Genomic DNA, 19,582 nt, shown 5'->3' with positions numbered 1-19,582 from the left:
GCTGGAAATCAGAAACAATAAGGCTTCTGAAGAAAGGTCACTGGACTCAAATGATTTAAGTCTGCTTTCTCTCCACAGGTTATGCCAGACCTACTGAGCTTTTCCAGCAATATCTGTTTCTGTTTCTGAACATGTTTAACTTGTGTTTATGTTTCTTTTGTATTACGTGCTAAATGGGATAAACTGATCAGATCTAACAAACCAGAACCAGGAATCCATAAGGTACTTCAAACCATTAGAAGGAGCAGAATTGTACTCAGATGCAATCTACAGCTTCATCACACAGTGTATAACCCAGTTTATCATTATCACAAACCCAGGAAGCGTAAGAAGTTCATGCCAGCTGCAGCAGCAGGCATCTCTAAATGTGAGGTAGCAATCCAGCGAAGCTACAGCACAGAGTTACCTGCATGCCAAACAACATGGGCAGCAAGTGATAGTCAAAACTAACTGACTCCACAACCAATGGATCAGATCTAAGCTCTGCAGTACTGCCACATAAGACTCATAGTAGACACAAGAGAAAGTGAAGACTGCAGATGCTGGAGATCAGAGTCAAGAGTGTGTTGCTGGAAAAGCACAGCAGGTCAGGCAGCATCCGAGGAGCAGGCGAATCGACGTTTCGGGCATAAGCCCTTCATCAGGAAAGGTTGGGACTGGGTTAACTCCCCCTCCCACTCCACCAAGGACATGCAGGTCATGGCAACACGATGCATGGAGGAAGAGCGCCTCATCTTCTGCCTAGGAACCCTCCAACCACAAGGGATGAATGCAGACTTCTCCAGCTTTCTCATTTCCCCTTCCCCCACCTTATCTCAGTCCCAACCCTTGGACTCAGCACCGCCTTCTTGACCTTCAATCTTCTTCCCGACCTCTCCGGCCTATCATCCTCACCTTAACCTCCTTCCATCTATCGCATTCCCAACGCCCCTCCCCCAAGTCCCTCCTCCCTACCTTTTATCTTAGCCTGCTTGGCACACCCTCCTCATTCCCGAAGAAGGGTTCATGCCCGAAACATCGATTCTCCTGCTCCTTGGATGCTGCCTGACCTGCTTCGCTTTTCCAGCAACACATTTTTCAGCTCTGATCTCCAGCATCTGCAGTCCTCACTTTCACCTAGTATCCTTTACATGCCCAAACTCCTACCACATTTCGCATCTTCAATGTCTCTCTCGTCTCCTGTAGGCAGCAGCTTCTAATCCTAACCCGCCCTGAAAAGGACAACCAGATCAAACATTATCTCCTCCTCTACCTCTGAGGAAGAAGCCACAGATACTTCAGAGGAAGCAACGGCAGGCTGTCTCACAGATCATTCACCAACCTTCAGATACTGACACTTCCATGGGTACATTAGTTAATGTTTCATCAGGAGTAGGCTCTAGTGAGCAAATCACTGCCATGCCTTTGCAGGTGGCAGATGAAGGAACACCCTAGGTCGCTGGCACTCCGAGGGCAGTTGAAGACCAGGCACCTGCTCAAACCTCAGGCAGGAAAGGAATGTTATCCGTCATTCTGGATGTTTAAGAAGGAAATTGAAGGGAAAGTTAGAACAAGGGAAGTCAAGAAAGACAACTGTATCAATGAAGCAGAAAACTCAAAAAGGGATCATGTTGTAAAGTTGAGTGAAATAGGAGTTGATGGGAAAGGTGAGGACAGTAACAAATTAAAAATACTATATATGAATGCACGAAGCATTAGAAATAAGATGGGTGAGCTTGAGGCTCTTCTGGAAATTGGCAGATACGATATTTTGGGGATAACTGAGACGTGGCTTCAAGTGGACAGGGCCTGGGAAATGAATATTCAAGGTTACACATGCTATCGTAAGGACAGACTGACGGGCAGAGGGGGTCGGGTGGCCATGTTGATAAGGGATGATATTCAGTCCCTTGCGCGGGGGGACCTAGAATCAGGGGATGTAGAGTCAGTATAGATGGAGCTGAAAAATTCTAAGGGTAAAAACTCTTGGGAGTTATCTACAGGCCCCCAAACAATAGTCTGGATGTCGGATGTTTATTGAATCAGGAGCTGAAATTGGCCTGTCGCAAAGATGTTACTACAGTTGTTATGGGGGATTTCAACATGCAGGTAGATTGGGAGAATCAGGATGGTATTGGACCTCAAGAAAGAAACTTTGTGGTGTGCCTCCCAGATGGATTCTTAGAACTTCTGGTGCTGGAGCCTACCAGGGAGAAGGCAATTCTGGATCTGGTATTGTGCAATAAACCAGAATTGATCAGGGACCTCGAACTGAAGGAGCCATTGGGAAGTAGTGACCATAATACAATAAACTTCATTCTGCAATTTGAGAGGGAGAGGGTACAATCGGAAATGACAATATTTCAGTTGAATAAAGGGAACTATGGAGCTATGAGGGAGGAACTGGCCAAAGTTCAATGGTGCAATACCTTAGCAGGGATGACAGTGGAGGAACAATGGCAGATATTTCTGTGTATAATGCAGAAGATGCAGGATCAGTTCATTTCAAAAAGGAAGAAAGATCCTAGGAGGAGGCATGGGTGGCCGTGACTGACAAGGGAAGTTAAGAAGCATATAAAGTTAAAAGAGAAAAAGTATAACATAGCAAAGATAAGTGGGAAAACGGAGGACTGGGAAGCTTTTAAAGAACAACAGAGGATTACGAAGAAGGAAATACGCAGAGAAAAAATGAAGTATGAAGGTAAACTGGCCAAAAATATAAAGGAGGATAGTAAAAGATTTTTTAGGTATGTGAAAGGGAAAAAAATGGTTAAGACTAAAATTGGGCCCTTGAAGGCAGAAACAGGGGAATATATTATGGGGAACAAAGAAATGGCAGAAGAATTGAATTGGTACTTCAGATCTGTGTTCACTGGGAAAGACACAAACAATCTCCCTGAGGTAACAGTGGCTGAAGGACCTGAACTTAAGGGAATTTATATTTGCCAGGAATTGTTGTTGGAGAGACTGTTAGGTCTGAAGGTTGATATGTCCCTGGGGCCTGATGGTCTACATCCCAGGGTACTGAAGGAGGTGGCTCGAGAAATCGTGGATGCGTTGGTGATTATTTTCCAGAGTTCAATAGATTCGGGATCAATTCCTGCGGATTGGAGAGTGGCTAATGTTGTACCACTTTTTAAGAAAGATAGGAGAGAGAAAGCAGGAAATTATAGACCAGTTAGTCTGACCTCAGTGGTGGGAAAGATTAGATTAGATTAGATTACTTACAGTGTGAAACAGGCCCTTCGGCCCAACAAGTCCACACCGACCCGCTGAAGCGCACCCACCCAAACCCATTCCCCTACATTTATCCCCTGCACCTAACGCTATGGGCAATTTAGCATGGCCAATTCACCTGACCTGCACGTTTTTGGACTGTGAGAGGAAACCGGAGCACCCGGAGTCTATTATAAAGGATGAAATTACGACACATCTGGATAGTAGTAACAGGATAGGTCAGAGTCAGCATGGATTTATGAAGAGGAAATCATGCTTGACTAATCTTCTGGAATTTTCTGAGGATGTAACTTGAAGATGGACGAGGGAGATCCAGTAGATGTAGTGCACCTGGACTTTCAGAAAGCTTTTGATAAAGTCCCACATAGGAGGTTAATGAGCAAAATTAGGGCACATGGTATTGGGGGCAAAGTACTAACTTGGATTGAAAGTTGGTTGGCTGATAGGAAACAAAGAGTAGTGATAATACGGCTCCATTTCGGAATGGCAGGCAGTGACCAGTGGGGTACCGCAGGGATCAGTGCTGGGACCGCAGCCTTTTACAATATATATTAATGATATAGAAGACGGTATTAGTAATAACATTAGCAAATTTGCTGATGATAGTAAACTGGGTGGCAGGGTGAAATGTGCGGAGGATGTTAGGAGAATACAGGGTGACCTGGACAGATTAGGTGAGTGGTCAGATGCATGGCAGATGCAGTTTAATGTGGATAAATGTATGGCTATTCACTTTGGTGGCAAGAACAGGAAGGCAGATTACTACCTAAATGGAATCAATTTAGGTAAAGGGGCAGTACAAAGAGAATTGGGTGTTCTTGTACATCAGTCAATGAAGGTAAGCATGCAGGTACAGCAGGTAGTGAAGAAGGCTAATAGTATGCTGGCCTTCATAACAAGAGGGATTGAGTATAGAAGCAAAGAGGTTCTTCTGCAGCTGTACAGGGCCCTGGTGAGACCACACCTGGAGTATTGCGTGCAGTTCTGGTCTCCAAATTTGAGGAAAGACATTCTGGCTATTGCGCAAGTGCAGCATAGGTTCACGAGGTCAATTCCTGGAATGGCAGGACTACCTTACGCTGAAAGACTGGAGCGACTCGGCTTGTATACCCTTGAGGTTAGAAGACTGAGAGGGGATCTGATTGAGACATATAAGATTATTAAAGGATTGGACACTCTGGAGGCAGGAAACATGTTTCCGCTGATGGGTGAGTACCAAACCAGAGGACACAGCTTAAAAATACGGGGTAGACCATTTAGGACAAAGATGAGGAGAAACCTCTTCACCCAGAGAGTAGTGGCTGTGTGGAATGCTCTGCCCCAGAGGGCAGTGTAGGCCCAGTCTCTGGATTCAGTTAAGGAAGAGTTGGATAGAGCTCTCAAGGATAGTGGAATCAAGGGTTATGGAGATAAGGCAGGAACAGGATACTAATTAAGGATGATCAGCCATGATCATATTGAATGGTGGTGCAGGCTCGAAGGGCAAAATGGCCTACTCCTGCACCTATTGTCTATTGTCTATTAATAACTTTGTCCAGACACTGGAGCAGCAGGCAGATTTGTTAGAGACACTGGACAAATAGACACCAAAGTTGGAGGAGTTCACTACCATAACCTGATAAACTAACTGACTTTGTGTCTACTAAAAGGCTAAGCAAATCAAAGATGCCTTGTACATCCGAACTGGCATTAAGTGAGTGAGAACTAAGAGCGTGGAGCCAAGTGCAGGTTTGAAATGGAGAACTATGTTGTAAATGAGTTGAAGATGGGTCTTAGTGATGTGGTGAGGCTGGAGCATGACTGATGCCAGCCCCTGTGGATAGAAGCAGGTGCCGGCAGCTGTATGGACTGTCACCTGAGATGCTGGGGACTGCTGTCCCAAGGTCCAACTGACAACCCAACTCGGTGGAATAGGCTGCTGACTTTATCCAAGACCAGATCCCAAAGAGGAGTCATTCCAAAAGGGTTCCACCATTTTCCTGCCCTTTGGCTTCCAAGCACATCTTTACAAAGCCTGGAAAATTCTGCTGTTTTAACTCTATTCCATGGCCACCTGATATGCTGAGTATATGCAGCATTTTGTGTGTCTATTTTAAATTATAATTCATACTTCATTCACTTTTTAGATTCAGGACTTTCTTGTCTGTAAATTGCCCAATATGTATTTGGCAGCATTTACAAATTCTTTATTACAATCACAGAATCATAGAACTCAGAGGAGGCCATTCAGCCCAGGAGTCTGCACTAGCTGTTTCAAAGATCAATCAAGATTGACACAGTCGCCCACCATTGCTCCACATCCACACAACTCTTTCTCTTTTTGATCTCTTTTTGAAGGCTGCTCCTGAATATGAATCCACCACATTATAAGGTAGTGTTCTGCAAATTCAATTGCTATTGACATTCATGCCATAGTTAAAATGATTAAATCCCAGCCACAAGGGAAGAACAGGGCCTGGATCGAGATATCACTCAGTGGAGGTGCAGACTGCAGATCCCATTTCAGCCTAATACCTGAACCATCCTTCTCATTCACAATAAAATGACCTTGCCAACAAATTCCATACACATCTATAATTTATCGATATACAAAGTATTCCGTGAATTAATCTGATAGGTAAGTACGTTATTATTTTTTTAAAAATATGGAGCTCTAATCACAAACATTTTGTCCACACCACATACTTGTTTAGGGAAGTTATTTAATACTTCAACAATATGTACAAAGTCTAACATGAAAATATTGGGTAATGTAACTTACAACAAACTCTATTTACAATTCAATTTTTACAAAATGTCTTTACAAGAGGTTCATTATCTCAAAGACAACCGAGATACACTAAATGGACCAAAAATGGTGTTATACAGTAATAAATATTGATCTAAAAATGACTGTAATGAGGATCATGATTTCTACAGCCAGTTCAGTAATAGACAATACAGTACAGGTATTTCCACACTACATATCATTCCAATATTAAAAAGTAAATAATTTGTACATATAGACTTTGTTAATTATTCTGTAAACTGTATCATGTTAATATATTCAGCAGAGGTAACATAGACATAAGATTCATGCCTATATGGAACACTGACAGGTCTACCATGCAACCATATTTTGTCAACATCTGATAAGATTCATTTACATTATAATTTAATAACTTTATTACATGCAATAGATTAATTAACTGACATTATTATCATTCCCAGTTAAAATATTCAGCTTCTAGTCACATTTTCCTAACTGTCTGTCAATCACAGGTATCCACGGGAAATATGTAAAATGTTGCATATATCTGGATCAGCACATTCAACAAAACAGGTTAATAAATAGCACAATTTCAAAGCCATCCTCTGAAGGTACATTACAGTGATGATAACATTGAAGCATACAATTTTTATGGCACTGATTTGATCACCTAATTTTAAAGGAGCATCTGGAGGGAGACAGTCTTCTGCCTTCTGTTTTTATTGGGAAGGGGACATGAACCTTATCTTTATTCTCGTCACATCAACAGTCCTCAAGTATCTTCTGTAATGTTATTAGAATTGCTTCAGTGTTTTACTGATACTGGTTTTTGCTGCTGATGATGTTTCAGTCTGGAGCCTGAAATAAAACAGATGAGAGACTGGCATGAAGGAATAAAACACCATACAGAAATAGTACCAAAGTCACATGCTTTTACCATTGATATGTATTAACTTCAATATGTGAAGATGAGAGAAATAAAATTGCCAGGTGACAATGAATTTACATGCTAATTAATTTACATGTAAATATTAAATTCTTTAAGATAAATTCTGACAAATTCATCATCTGTAATTATTACCTCATGCATTCAAAGTATTGACAATCTATGACATTATTCTCGATAACAGGATAGTGGAGACACTGAAGCTTACTGTATAAGAGGGATGAAGATAAACTAGGTGTCTGGAATGTTTTGACAGTAGCTGGTCCCTCTCCAGCTGTAGTCAGTAGTTGTACCTCCAACCTATAACATGTTGATGGCCTCAGATTGAGGACAATGAGCGAGTGATGTTCCTGAACAAGAGAAGCACAATGTTTCAGCATTCTTTTCCGAAATGTTGAATCTAATTGGCTTTACAGAATACACAGAATTCTCTACTGTGGTTAAACAAAATATAACTTCCTTCAGATTATGGAACACCAAAATAAATGCATTAATTAGTAGCATGGAGTTCATTATGATAACCAAGAAAGTAGCCTTTGACTATCAGACCAGTTTGGTATATTTTAAGAGAAAATATGTAAATATATTAAAAGAAAGCACAATGTTTCAGCATTCTTTTCTGAAATGTCTATTGCTTTACCTATATTTACGCAATTTAATTCATGTGATCTATTGCACCACTATCTTTCATGCTCATTTTATTGTGAATTTTTGCAGCACTTAAAATCAAAAGTACAGAACAGATTATGCATTTTATTTTACTTGATGGAGTTTTCATATCACAGTTGTTTCCATGTGATCCATGAATTATTGTGCAAGATTAGTAAAGGGATATTATAGTCAAAATCAATTGGGGAAAATCCTCATTAATGTTCCTACTCATAGAGTGCTGCACTTGACTGCCCCAGGCTCTTCAGTTCAACACAAACGTTCACTGTTATGAACATGCTCAGCGTTCAGATAAGAGTTTTACCTTTTCTTTCAAATCAACCTGTTCAGAGATGTTCACCTCTGGAGCAGGTGGGACTTGAACACGGACCTCCTAGTCTAGGGGTAGAGACACTACTGATCTGCCACAAGATGGTCTCATATGGGTGATAGAAGACCCACTCTGCATTAACTTTGATCATAGAGAAGCTGATGGCCAGTGTGTCCCTGATGTTCTGGTCAGGTAAGGCGCCACATCAGGAGCATCCAAAACAGGAAAAGGTGCCAATAAACTGTTTGAGACTACATTTGAATAATAGCAACAGACTTACTGGTGGCAATATTTGTGACTGGGATATAATGCTATTCGGTAGGCTGTTTTGTCGGCTTTCCGTGGTCACCTCAGCCCAGGTAACTTGAAATCCTGTTATCGGATGATGAAGCTGTGCTTTAGATACTCTCCAGTGGAAGTGTCCTGTAATGTTCCCTGCATGAATGATGAATGATGCTGACAGATTTTCAGGTTTCACCAACACTTTGGGAATAGTTGTCACTGTAAAAGAGGAAAACAGTTCACACTACTGCCTGATTTTTAAACTTAGTTATCTATCTGCCTGCCTCACCAGCAATTAAAATATCCGATGGGAGATAACTTTTTGCAAATTCTGCTAAATCCTAGTTGAACTTCCTCATTCTTCAGGCAAAGCACAAAATTTTAATATTTGTTTTTAAGTTTAAAGAACACAATCTTTTATCTTCAGAATGACAAAGCTTTTCACTGTGCCTCGGTACACGTGACAATAAATTCAATTCAATTCAATTCAATGTTTTGTGCTTAAAACTATCAACATATACATCAAGGACATTATACAAAAAAGTGCAGGTATCTCAACAATCTGGACTATATAAGCTCTAAATGTTTGCAGAATTTACTTCTGAAAGACTGCAGTGGAACCAAACATCCAAAAAACTGGTTTGTGGGAGCTGTTCTGCTATTTAATCCTATCCACAAGTACATTTGGCAGCTATCCATGTGTGACTGCTCAGGCCATTTTTAGAACAAGTTTTCCAATTGTATTTGGATGTTTTTCCAAGATTATTTTCATCAGAAAATATATGAAAATGGGATTGATTTGTACAGCTCCTGCGGCTGCAAACTGATTTGGGCTTAAGCTTAAGAGTCATCCATAAAGTCAGAGGAGCAGCCAATCCTACAAGCCAATCGCCAAATCTAATATTATAAATGGTAATGGCATAGGGTGACAAGGAAGAAGCATGAAGAGTGTTTGGTGGGGACAGGGAATGAGTGGGTGAGGGCTGGAGGGATGTCTTTGGTGTAGTTCTCTGACTAATTAAACCACAGGTTAATGCTGGAGTGAGCAACAACCCCAGCACCCAACTCAATCTGCAGCAGGCAGCCTCCACTCTCCTTTTGGGGTTCACTTAGACAGCCTTCCCATGGAAAGCTGCTCACCAGTTTCTCAGGTTTGGGGCCAGGAAATATCCTTTCTCTGCACTTTGGACTTGGGAATGAAAATCAGGCACTTCCAATCAGCGGTGCCCAATTCAGGAGACACATGTTCAGAAGAATTATACGATACAGAGCAGATTTAACAGAACGGTACCAAGGTGAGTTAGCCTCAGTTATAGGAAAGGTTGACGAAGCTCAGATTGTTCTGCTTGAAACAGAGGATGTTCTGCAGAAGATCTGATGAAGAAACAGAGCAGCCTCAAAATGTTAAATCTCTACAGATGCTGCCGGACCTGCTGAGGTTCTCCAGTATTTCTCTTTCTAATTTGAGATTTCTCGCATCCACAGCAGTTTATTCGAATGCATATTTCATATTAGTTGCAAAATATATTGTGCTTTTGTTACAGGAATTACAAACATAGAGAGATGCCCAATAACCAAACTGTCACAAATGAGTTGAAGGTAGGTTCAACTGCAATCAGGTTTGGACAGAAAATGTTCATCACCTCCAATAATTCCAGCACATAGTGGGGAGGTTCAGCAGCACCAGAGACTGTGGGTGGAACTGACCCCTTTTCATTTGAGGTGTTTTGTAGCGTGAGATTCACAATGTCTGATCCACCATGCCTCAAAACGACATGTCTCACGCAATTTTCTGCTCCTCACCTCAGTAATTGTGCAACAAGGCTCTTTGTCACCCTTCCTGGGGAATCACACAGCAGGAGAAGTGAACATATATGGGATTGCTGGGCTCTGTTCAGCTCCAAAACATTTCTGATGCTGTCGTAGTGTGGTTCTCGACCTTAATCACTGAGGACATGGCCCAGAAAGCTAAGGTGCAGCCTGCTTGATGGACAGGGACATGGAGTTGCTGGTGACAGTGTGGTGGAGAGGACTGTCATCCTTTCTCCATTTGACTGTCAGAGGAGGCCATGCTATCAGACCCAGCAAGCCTGGACCCAGATAGCAACTTGGGTCAGTCTCCGTCCTGGGTGAAGAGAGATGCTCAGCTGTTTGAGAAGAAGATCAAGTAAGAAGGAACTTCGCTGCTCGACAAGACTAAATATCACTGCTATATCACATTCAAAGAACCACCACTCCAACTCTGCCAATGCACACTCACACATTTCACCAAGGCTTATCATTAAAACTCTCAACATGCACATCCAGCCAAAGGCTTTCACTCACTTCATCATTCTCCCTGCCCTCAGCATGTCCTACCCCCTCACTTAGGTAAAAACAATGACTGCAGATGCTGGAAACCAGATTCTAGAGTAGAGTGGTGCTGGAAAAGCACAGCAGTTCAGGCAGCATCCGAGGAGCAGGAAAATCCGATGTTTCGGGCAAAAGCCCTTCATCTACCCCCTCACTTGCTTTGATTAATTACGGCCCCAATATCCATGAATCCTATCGAATGACTCAGTATTCACTTGCCCAAGTGGAGAATTACTGAGAAGGGGAACTCAGAAAACTGAGGAATTCAGACTGACAGCATTTTGGCAAATAGCAGGCTTCTCGCCTCTTCACACTGTTGAGTTGGCATTCATTTATTTGTTACGCTATTTTGTTTTGAAACATGAAGGTAGATAAAATAGAAACATCAATGGAAGAATATCATTCTATCATGTGGCTTTACTTACTCCCCTCACCAGGACAGCTGCTGTGCTTGTGACCTTTGCCTCGAGAAGAGGAGCATGATGGGGTTGTGAAGATCACGGCCTCTGCTTTTCCTTGACCCTTGGCTGTTATTGCTTGGACTGTAACTTTATATTTGCAAGAGAAATATAGTCCTGGGAGAATTATGTAATTATCCTGTGTAGAAAATAAAATATTTTTTCTACTTATTGGGTTGATCTTGTAGTTAGTCCTCTAGAATGGATTAAATCATGAAGCTGATTAATATTTTAATGACAATTTTGCAATTGTTATACTTTATGAGAGAAAGATAGATCTAACATTATTCTTTTCATATTTGCAATTGCAGACAAATACCACATAGCATTAGGAGACCTGTTTAATATGTTGCATTTGAAATTATTTTCAACATTCATGTCTTCTGATTTTTTGTTTGATTGTCACTTGTGCACTACTGCAATATTTATTAGTTTAGAGTAAATAAGTCTACTTTTCAGGAACTGTCAGGCTTTTACTTCTGTGCTATCTTGCCATGCTTAAAATGGGATGGATAATACAATTAGAACCACCACTGTGATCTGGGCTCTACCACAGCCATCCGTCTCCAATCGCTGGGACAATTTTGGATCCATCTTGCCCTGGATCCCGTGTGCTTTTGCATTCTTTGTCTGTTTCCCCTGTGGGACTTTGTCAGGGACCTTCCTGGTGTCCATGTAAACTACATCAGGTGCTCTACCATCATCTACATGGTGGGTCACCTCCTCAAAACGTTCCAGCAGGTTTGTTGGTCATGGCCTCCCTCTGACAAGGCCATACTCACTATCTCTGATTGGACATTACCTGTCTAAGTGGATGTTGGTTCTCTCCAGTGGTTTCCTATTGCTAATGTGGGACTCGCTGGTTTATGGTTCCCTGGACTCTCTTTACTGCGCTTCTTTAATTTTCTAATCTTTCTTTCATCAGAATTTTTTTATTAAGAATCTGTAACAAGGTGAATTTGTATCTAAAATGGCACCATAATGTGGTGATTTATAAACTTTTCATAGTACTCATTCGAGTATGTGTGACAATAAAGCTAACTCACTCTAATTCAATTCAACCCCAATGCCTATTTTTAATATAGGCCAGATGGTCCTCATGCTGCCCACTTGACATTAAGGTGATCAGCTACCTCATGCTCAATGCCCCTCCATAAATTCAGACAGATCAGGATAGGTGCAGGAATCCCCCTTCATCTGAAACCCCACTTATGGAGGAGGGTAAAATCCACCTCAGGCCAATTAGTGTAGGCAGATTGGAGCCTACAGTGACTTGGAAAGGAAAGCAGCATGGTTGGGTTGCTGAAATATAATTCACATTTCAAAATAATAAATGTTTAAAAAGCATCATGTATTCAGCAAACATCAATCACAGGACCCCTTGATCACTCTGTGGGGTGTTGAAGGGCAACACGGTGGCTCAGTGGTTAACATTGCTACCTGACAGCACCAGGAACCTGACTTTGATTCCTGTGTGGAGTTTGCACATTCTCCCTATGTCTGCACAGGTCTCCTCTGATGCTCCAGTTTCCTCCTGCAGTCCAAGATGTTAGGTGGATTGGCCATGCTAAATTGTCCACAGTGTGTGGGGATATGCAGACTAGGTGGATTAACCTCAGGAAATAAAGGATTACAGAGATGGGGTGGGTTAGGGTGTGATGCTCTTCGCAGGGTCGGTGTAGACGCAATGGGCCTAATGGCCTGCTTCCACACTGTAGACATTCTATGATTCAATATAACTGAGTTCAGCATCAGCAGAGCCACAATAATAGATCTGTGCCTTGGCTAGGCAAGATAAAAAAAAATCTCCTCGAGGATTCCCATTCCAGATTATGTCCAACAATTCCTGATAGCTGTGCATTTCTGTGATACTGTTTAACAACTGGTTTGATGAACAAAATGAAGCATGTTATCATTTTACTGTACTTTCTGCAATGACCATACTGAACTGTTTTGTATTGTACTGAAAAATAATTTCTGAATAAAGTATATTTTTGCAAAGAAATGTGTGTTTATCAAGTAGGGACAGACTTTCTGGGATGGCGTGATATTTCCCAAAGCCAAATTTGATATTTTCTGTCAAAATGTACATAATAAGTAATGATATGGGGATGAACTTTCTGAGAATTCTAGTTGACTGTCAAGACATATAACAAGTGCGAAGTAGAGAGAATTGCAGGAAGGTTATACAAATGAACAGAACTCCAACTCTCATGATTGAAGTTCATACTATAGAAGCTCATTAAAGTCATGCGCTCATGATCAATTAACATAAGAAAGAAAGATGAGGTGTTGGAACCTACATGAGAGATGGCTTTTCTGGAAACTGTAGTCTGATTGTGCGTACAGGACTCCGGCATCCACTGAACAAGGTATCGCTCCACAACATTACGTGGATCTGGAAACAAAGCAACTCACATGTTACCATCCAATAAACATTCTAGATCAAATTGGAAGACATTATCAATCCTATGTTGTGACAAAATAATCAGATTTGACAAACAAAATGTTCAGGGAAATATTTGGTCTGAAGAAAGATAATGCCAAGTACTTTGATTTTTTTTGGAATGAGGAAATGTTGACAAGAATTGAAAACAGATCTGTTGTTCTGATTCAAGGTGGGATCCAATTCAACCTTCGATGTGAGTCAGTGCTATCCTTGAGGTCTCTAGGAGAAGTATACCTTTCCAACTTCACATCTTGCTTCAGTGAAAATTCTCAACAAATGGAAATGAACAGTTAAAGTCAGCAATTGAGATTTAGGCTGCATGGATCTGACCAACACATATCCTGGAAATTGGAATTCCGTTTTTTTACATTTGGATAAATAAGCGCGATGATCCTCTGCAACTTCACATGTGGTGGTGATTTGGGCTCATTAGCAGCATGAAAAGAGTCAGGGTGAACTAACATGATTAACTTTGTTATATACAGAGATCAAATTAGAATCTCTCCGCCCAAGTGACAAGTATTATATACATTTGATTACCTGTGTTAAGCATTTGTTGCATGTGTACTCTCTCCCCACCAGAGTTTTCTTTAATATTGACAGTGAAATGGACAAATCTCTGCTCCTGAAACAAACAGCTCGAGGTTTGAGGTAGTCATCTGTTCTCGGCTGCTTTGCTCTGACCACATTGAACCACACTAAAATTGCCCACAACACATGAATGCAACCTCACATAATCTCAGAAAATACATTTGCTGGGAAAATCCTCTTTATTGACTCAACAAGACCTGTTGGGCGTGTAGAGTTAACATTTTGCAAAACACAAAGAAAACCAAGTGTACAATGGCCCAATTGTTTCTCAACTGTATGTTTGGCTGGCCTACAAATAAAAAGCTGTCAGCATCAGTGGTTGGTTAAAACTTGAAGCTTGATTATAATGCTATGAGCACGTCAAGTAGCTAAAGCCAATTCCACAAAATACACAAGCATTTCTCAGTTAAATTTTGCTATTCCCCTGCCTCAAATAATAGAGTAAACATGTTGTGTTTGTTACTAAGTCATACATTTGGAAAGCTTTGTGGTTTGACAGTCAAGTTGCATGCAGTCATGACTTTATATTCTCTGGGTAGCATTCTCATTGTTGACCTTCATCAATAGAAATGTATGAGTGTAGATGAGAACAGACTCCCAGATTCACAGTTTTGCAGTTTCAGGCTGAAGAACATCAAAATAAACCAATAGAATTAAAACATCTCTACTTAATATCACAAATCATTTGCCTCTATTTTTAAAGCTAATCCGAACAACAAAATTCAAAATGCTAACCTACATTAATCAATGGTTCAGCATTTGATTGGACACCAAAAGCTTGTTTGTAGTTTTACGATCAAAGCAACGCTTTGATAACAGTAGCTCTCTGCTGGTAGTGATTGTTGAAAACTATTTGGAAGCTTCATGAAATATAAAATGACTGAGAAAGCAATAAAATGTAATATTGATCAGACACTCCTGCAAGTGGGACTTCCTGATAAGTCTAATTTGTCATGTAGCTTGCTTCATTGGCATAAATGGCCAGCATGAGACTTTTGGGCATTACAGAAGCAGATACCTGGGACTTTACAGATTACAGACATTACTCTACGGGTAAGTGCAAAAGGCATGAGCCAAATTAGCACTCCCAAAATAGATAAAGCACAATTAGACACCCATTTTAGAAATTCAATAGCAGAGGTCAATTATTTCATCAATTCAAGTTAATGAGAGATAAATAAAATGAAACTGTAATGGGCAAACACTACATAGAATGTAATTTATTCTGTGTCCTACCAAACATTATGGTGCCCTGTCAAGCAAAGTTCAGTGCCACAGCAGTAATCTCAAAAATCTACCCTAATGTATTGATTAAATATCAAACTCATTGATACTATACACAGAATATATCAGATCTACAACCTTTAAACAGGAGTTCAACATCACATATCTCAACATTATTATATACCATCTAAAAGACACTAAACTACCTCATCATTAAACTGCCATGAGCATGAAAATTGTCACAAAGTAATAGATGAACACTGAACATTATGCACTGGATCCTAGTGACAAACTAGTGGGCTTTTTTTTTGTTTTAGGAACACTAAAAGGACTTTTACAACCAATTCAAAATCCTATAATCCGTCTGGTAAGAGGCACCATTTGTGGTGGCAGACAATGAGAGAGCAGTGGTCATGCATCGAAGATAAACTAGAGACATCAGTACAATAATGTACTGCAACAAATCTCTATAATTGTTGGGAAGATTGAGCACCCTTCTTCTACAGTCTGATCAGTTACTGCATAAGTAGGATGTCTGGATAATTACTTTCCTAACTCTTGTTATGACAGGTGGCCATTTATGTGACCTGTGTGAATATAACTGTTTATTGGAAAGTGCGGGACACTCCTGATTCTAATTGTGACTCAATACTGGAAAATTAAAATGACATCTGTCACACTAGGTGAACATTAATGCTGTATAGTCAACTACTGGATTGACAAATTACATGAAATCAGATATTGGGTGTATTTATACTGGTCAGTCTTAGAATGGTAAGAAACTCAAAGGTGCTATTGTTTAAAATCCTGCAACCTGGGATTGACTTATCCCTGAAGACTCCAATATATTATCATTTCATATACAGTAGTTCTTTTTATACTTCCTTTTCACTCAAGTGCCAATACCATTCTGCCCTAAACCACTTTCAGGAAGGCCAGGTCGGGGGTGGGACAGCCACTTGCCAGCACTCAGGTGGATAGCCAGTTGAGGAACCTAATTAAGTTACTTCCTTAATTAAGGAACTTAATTCCTAATTAAGGAACCTATTAAATCTTCTCTCCCATAATGAAGGAAGTTTCTAGTCAGTCGGTGAGTTTCACACAACAGCTGAAACATGACCTGTTAGACATATTGGGGGAGGGGGGAATCCTGCATTTTATCCTGCTCAGCACCCCACCTTTCACACCCATCATGGCAGACAGACTACAGCTACAATTGCTAACCATTCAAAGGAAGGACTGTGAACTTATATAAACCTATTAAATGTTTCCCTGATCTGCAAAGGATGCCTCCATTGTGAGGCATTACCTCTCTCTTCACTCTACTTTCTGCTGTCTTGACCAGCTAACACCTCAACCCATGGAGCTGTAATTACTAGAGAGTTTCCTACTAATGAAGAATTTATGTTAGTGGAATTACAAAGGTATACTCTGGTTGACTAGTGATACAAAATTATAACTGATTAAGTAGAAATGTAAAATCTATTCCTCTTGAATATTCATTGTATTAAGAGGTGTTAGAACTATTCAGATAGGAGTTAGCAAAACACCAATGGCTCAAGGACAGTTCTCCCATTGATTCTTACACAATTTCATTTTGGAAAGTCCTGGGTTTCCACTAAGCATGTTCTTCCATTTGGGTAGACAGTTTTCTGGAATTATGGCAGAAACCTCTGGAATAATGGCAGAAACCTCTGACATCCACCAGTCAACTGAGGAAGGGTCACTCGACTGAACCATCAACTCTGATTTCTCTCCACAGGTGCCGCCAGACCTGCTGAGCGTAATTTTTAATTAAAAAAAATTTTTTTAAAAATACTGATATTGATTGGGAAAGCTGTAGCTCAAGTTCGTTAGATGGGTCAGTGTTTGTCCAATGTGTGCAGGAGGGTTTCCTGACACAATATGTAGATAGGCCAACAAGAGGTGAGGCCATACTGGATTTGGTTCTGGGTAATGAACCAGGCCAGGTGTTAGAATTAGAGGTAGGTGAGCACTTTGGGGACAGTGACCACAATTCGGTGACTTTTATTCTAGTGATGGAGAGGGATAAGTGTGCACTACAGGGCAAGAGTTATAGCTGGGGGCAGGGAAATTATGATGCGGTGAGGCATGACTTAGGATGTGTGGCTTGGAAAAGTAAGCTTCAAGGCAAGGGTGTAATTGATATGTGGAGCTTGTTCAAGGAGCAACTATTGAGTGTCCTTGATAAGTCAGGCAGGGAGGAAAGGGTCGTGTGAGGGAGCCGTGGTTTAATAAGGAATTGGAATCCCTTGTTAAATGGAAGAGGGCGGCCTATGTAAAGATGAGGCGTGAAGGTTCAATTGGGGTGATTGAGAGTTGTAAGGTAGCCAGGAAGGACCTGAAGAGAGAGCTAAGAGCAGCAAGGAGGGGACATGAAAGGTCCTTAGTTGGTAGGATTAGGGAAAACCCTAAGGCTTTCTATAGGTATGTCAGGAATAAAAGAATGACTAGAGTAGGAATAGGTCCAGTCAAGGATAGCAGTGGGAAGTTGCGTGTGGAGGCGGAAGAGATTGGGGAGACATTGAATGAATACTTTTCGTCAGTTTTCAATCAGGAACAGGACATTGTTGTCAATGTGAGTACTGAGTCACAATTAAGTAGAATGGATGGCTTTGAGGTATGTAGAGAAGAGGTGTTGGAAATTCTGGAAAGGGTGAAAATAGATAAGTCCCCTGGGCCTGATGGCATTTATCCTAGGATTCTCTGGGAAGCAAGGGAGGAGATTGCAGAGCCATTGGCCTTGATTTTTATGTCCTCGTTGTCTACAGGAGTAGTGCCAGAAGATTGGAGGCTAGCAAATGTGGTTCCCTTGTTCAAGGAGAGTAGGGATAACCCTAGTAACTATAGGCCGGTGAGTCTCACTTCTGTTGTGGGCAAAATCTTAGAGAGAATTGTAAGGGATAGGATTTATGAACATCTGGATAGGAATAATGTGATCAAGGATAGTCAGCATGGTTTTGTGAAGGGCAGGTCGTGCCTCACAAACCTTATTGAATTCTTTGAGAAGGTGACTAAGGAGGTGGACGAGGGGAAAGCGGTAGATGTGGTGTATATGGATTTTAGTAAGGCGTTTGATAAGGTTCCCCATGGTAGACTACTGCAAAAAATACGGAGGTATGGCATTGAGGGTGAGTTGGTGGTTTGGATTAGGAGTTGGCTGGCTGGAAGAAGACAGAGGGTAGTAGTTGATGGCAAAGGTTCATCTTGGAGTGCCGTCACTAGCGGTGTTCCGCAAGGATCTGTTTTGGGACCATTGCTGTTTGTCATTTTTATAAATGACCTGGAGGAGGGGTTAGAAGGTTGGGTGAGCAAGTTTGCGGATGATACGAAAGTCGGAGGAGTTGTAGACAGTGAGGAAGGATGTGGCAGGTTACAGCGGGATATAGATAAGCTGCAGAACTGGGCAGAAAGGTGGCAAATGGAGTTCAATGTAGCTAAGTGTGAGGTGATTCACTTTGGTAAGAGTAATAAAAAGATGGGGTACTGGGCTAATGGACGGATACTTGGTAGTGTGGATGAGCAGAGGGATCTTGGTGTCCATGTACACAGATCTCTGAAAGTTGCCACCCAGGTAAATAGTGCGGTGAAGAAGGCATATGGCGTACTGGCTTTTATTGGTAGAGGAATTGAGTTCCGGAGTACTGAGGTCATGTTGCAGTTGTATAAGACTCTGGTGTGTCCGCATCTGGAGTATTGTGTGCAGGTTTGGTCGCCATACTATAGGAAGGATGTGGAGGCACTGGAACGGTGCAGAGGAGGTTTACCAGGATGTTGCCTGGTATGGTAGAAAGATCGTATGAGGAAAGGCTGAGGCACTTGGGGTTGTTTTCATTGGAGAAAAGAAGGTTTAGGGGTGACTTGATAGAGGTGTACAAGATGATTAGGGGTTTAGATAAGGTCGACAGTGAGAATCTTTTTCCACGTATGGAGTCAGCCATTACAAGGGGGCATAGCTTTAAATTAAGGGGGTTAGGTATAGGACAGATGTTAGGGGTAGGTTCTTTACTCAGCGAGTCGTGAGTTCATGGAATGCCCTGCCAGGAGCAGTGGTGGACTCTCCTTCATTATGGGCATTTAAGCAGGCATTGGATAGGCATATGGAGGATAGTGGGCTAGTGTAGGTTAGGTGGGCTTGGATCGGCGCAACATCGAGGGCCGAAGGGCCTGTACTGCGCTGTATTCTTCTATGTTCTATGTTCTACTGACCCTCCAATTTTGACACCTCACCTTAATTGGATGCAATATCAGTCATTAATTTGTCAATTCAATCAAAAATCAATGTTGGGTTACCATATCCCAACATGGTATTGTG

At 41.3% G+C, this 19,582-nt stretch overlaps 1 protein-coding gene across 3 annotated transcripts in view; it reads right to left on the bottom strand.

The window, feature by feature from the left end:
- Nucleotides 1-5,900: 5,900 nt before the first annotated feature.
- anos1 (anosmin 1) overlaps nucleotides 5,901-19,582 on the bottom strand; it is a 208,682-nt gene continuing 195,000 nt past the window's right edge. For 2 of the 3 annotated variants that reach the window (XM_043692163.2, XM_043692161.2), the window contains exons 10-14: nucleotides 13,286-13,380; nucleotides 10,950-11,121; nucleotides 8,171-8,391; nucleotides 7,120-7,261; nucleotides 5,901-6,823 (exon numbers count right to left, since the gene is read on the bottom strand). In XM_043692163.2, the coding sequence (XP_043548098.1) occupies nucleotides 6,771-6,823; nucleotides 7,120-7,261; nucleotides 8,171-8,391; nucleotides 10,950-11,121; nucleotides 13,286-13,380 (683 nt within the window). In that variant the 3' untranslated portion in view covers nucleotides 5,901-6,770. The remainder of the gene's footprint in view (nucleotides 6,824-7,119; nucleotides 7,262-8,170; nucleotides 8,392-10,949; nucleotides 11,122-13,285; nucleotides 13,381-19,582) is intronic. The other variant, XM_043692162.2, reaches the window with a different exon arrangement.

Source organism: Chiloscyllium plagiosum, unplaced genomic scaffold (genome assembly GCF_037043375.1).
Source record: "Chiloscyllium plagiosum isolate Xiang-an unplaced genomic scaffold, Cpla_swu_hap1 HiC_scaffold_6, whole genome shotgun sequence".
Taxonomy (NCBI): domain Eukaryota; kingdom Metazoa; phylum Chordata; class Chondrichthyes; order Orectolobiformes; family Hemiscylliidae; genus Chiloscyllium; species Chiloscyllium plagiosum.
This window is presented reverse-complemented; position numbering and strand designations above follow the sequence as displayed.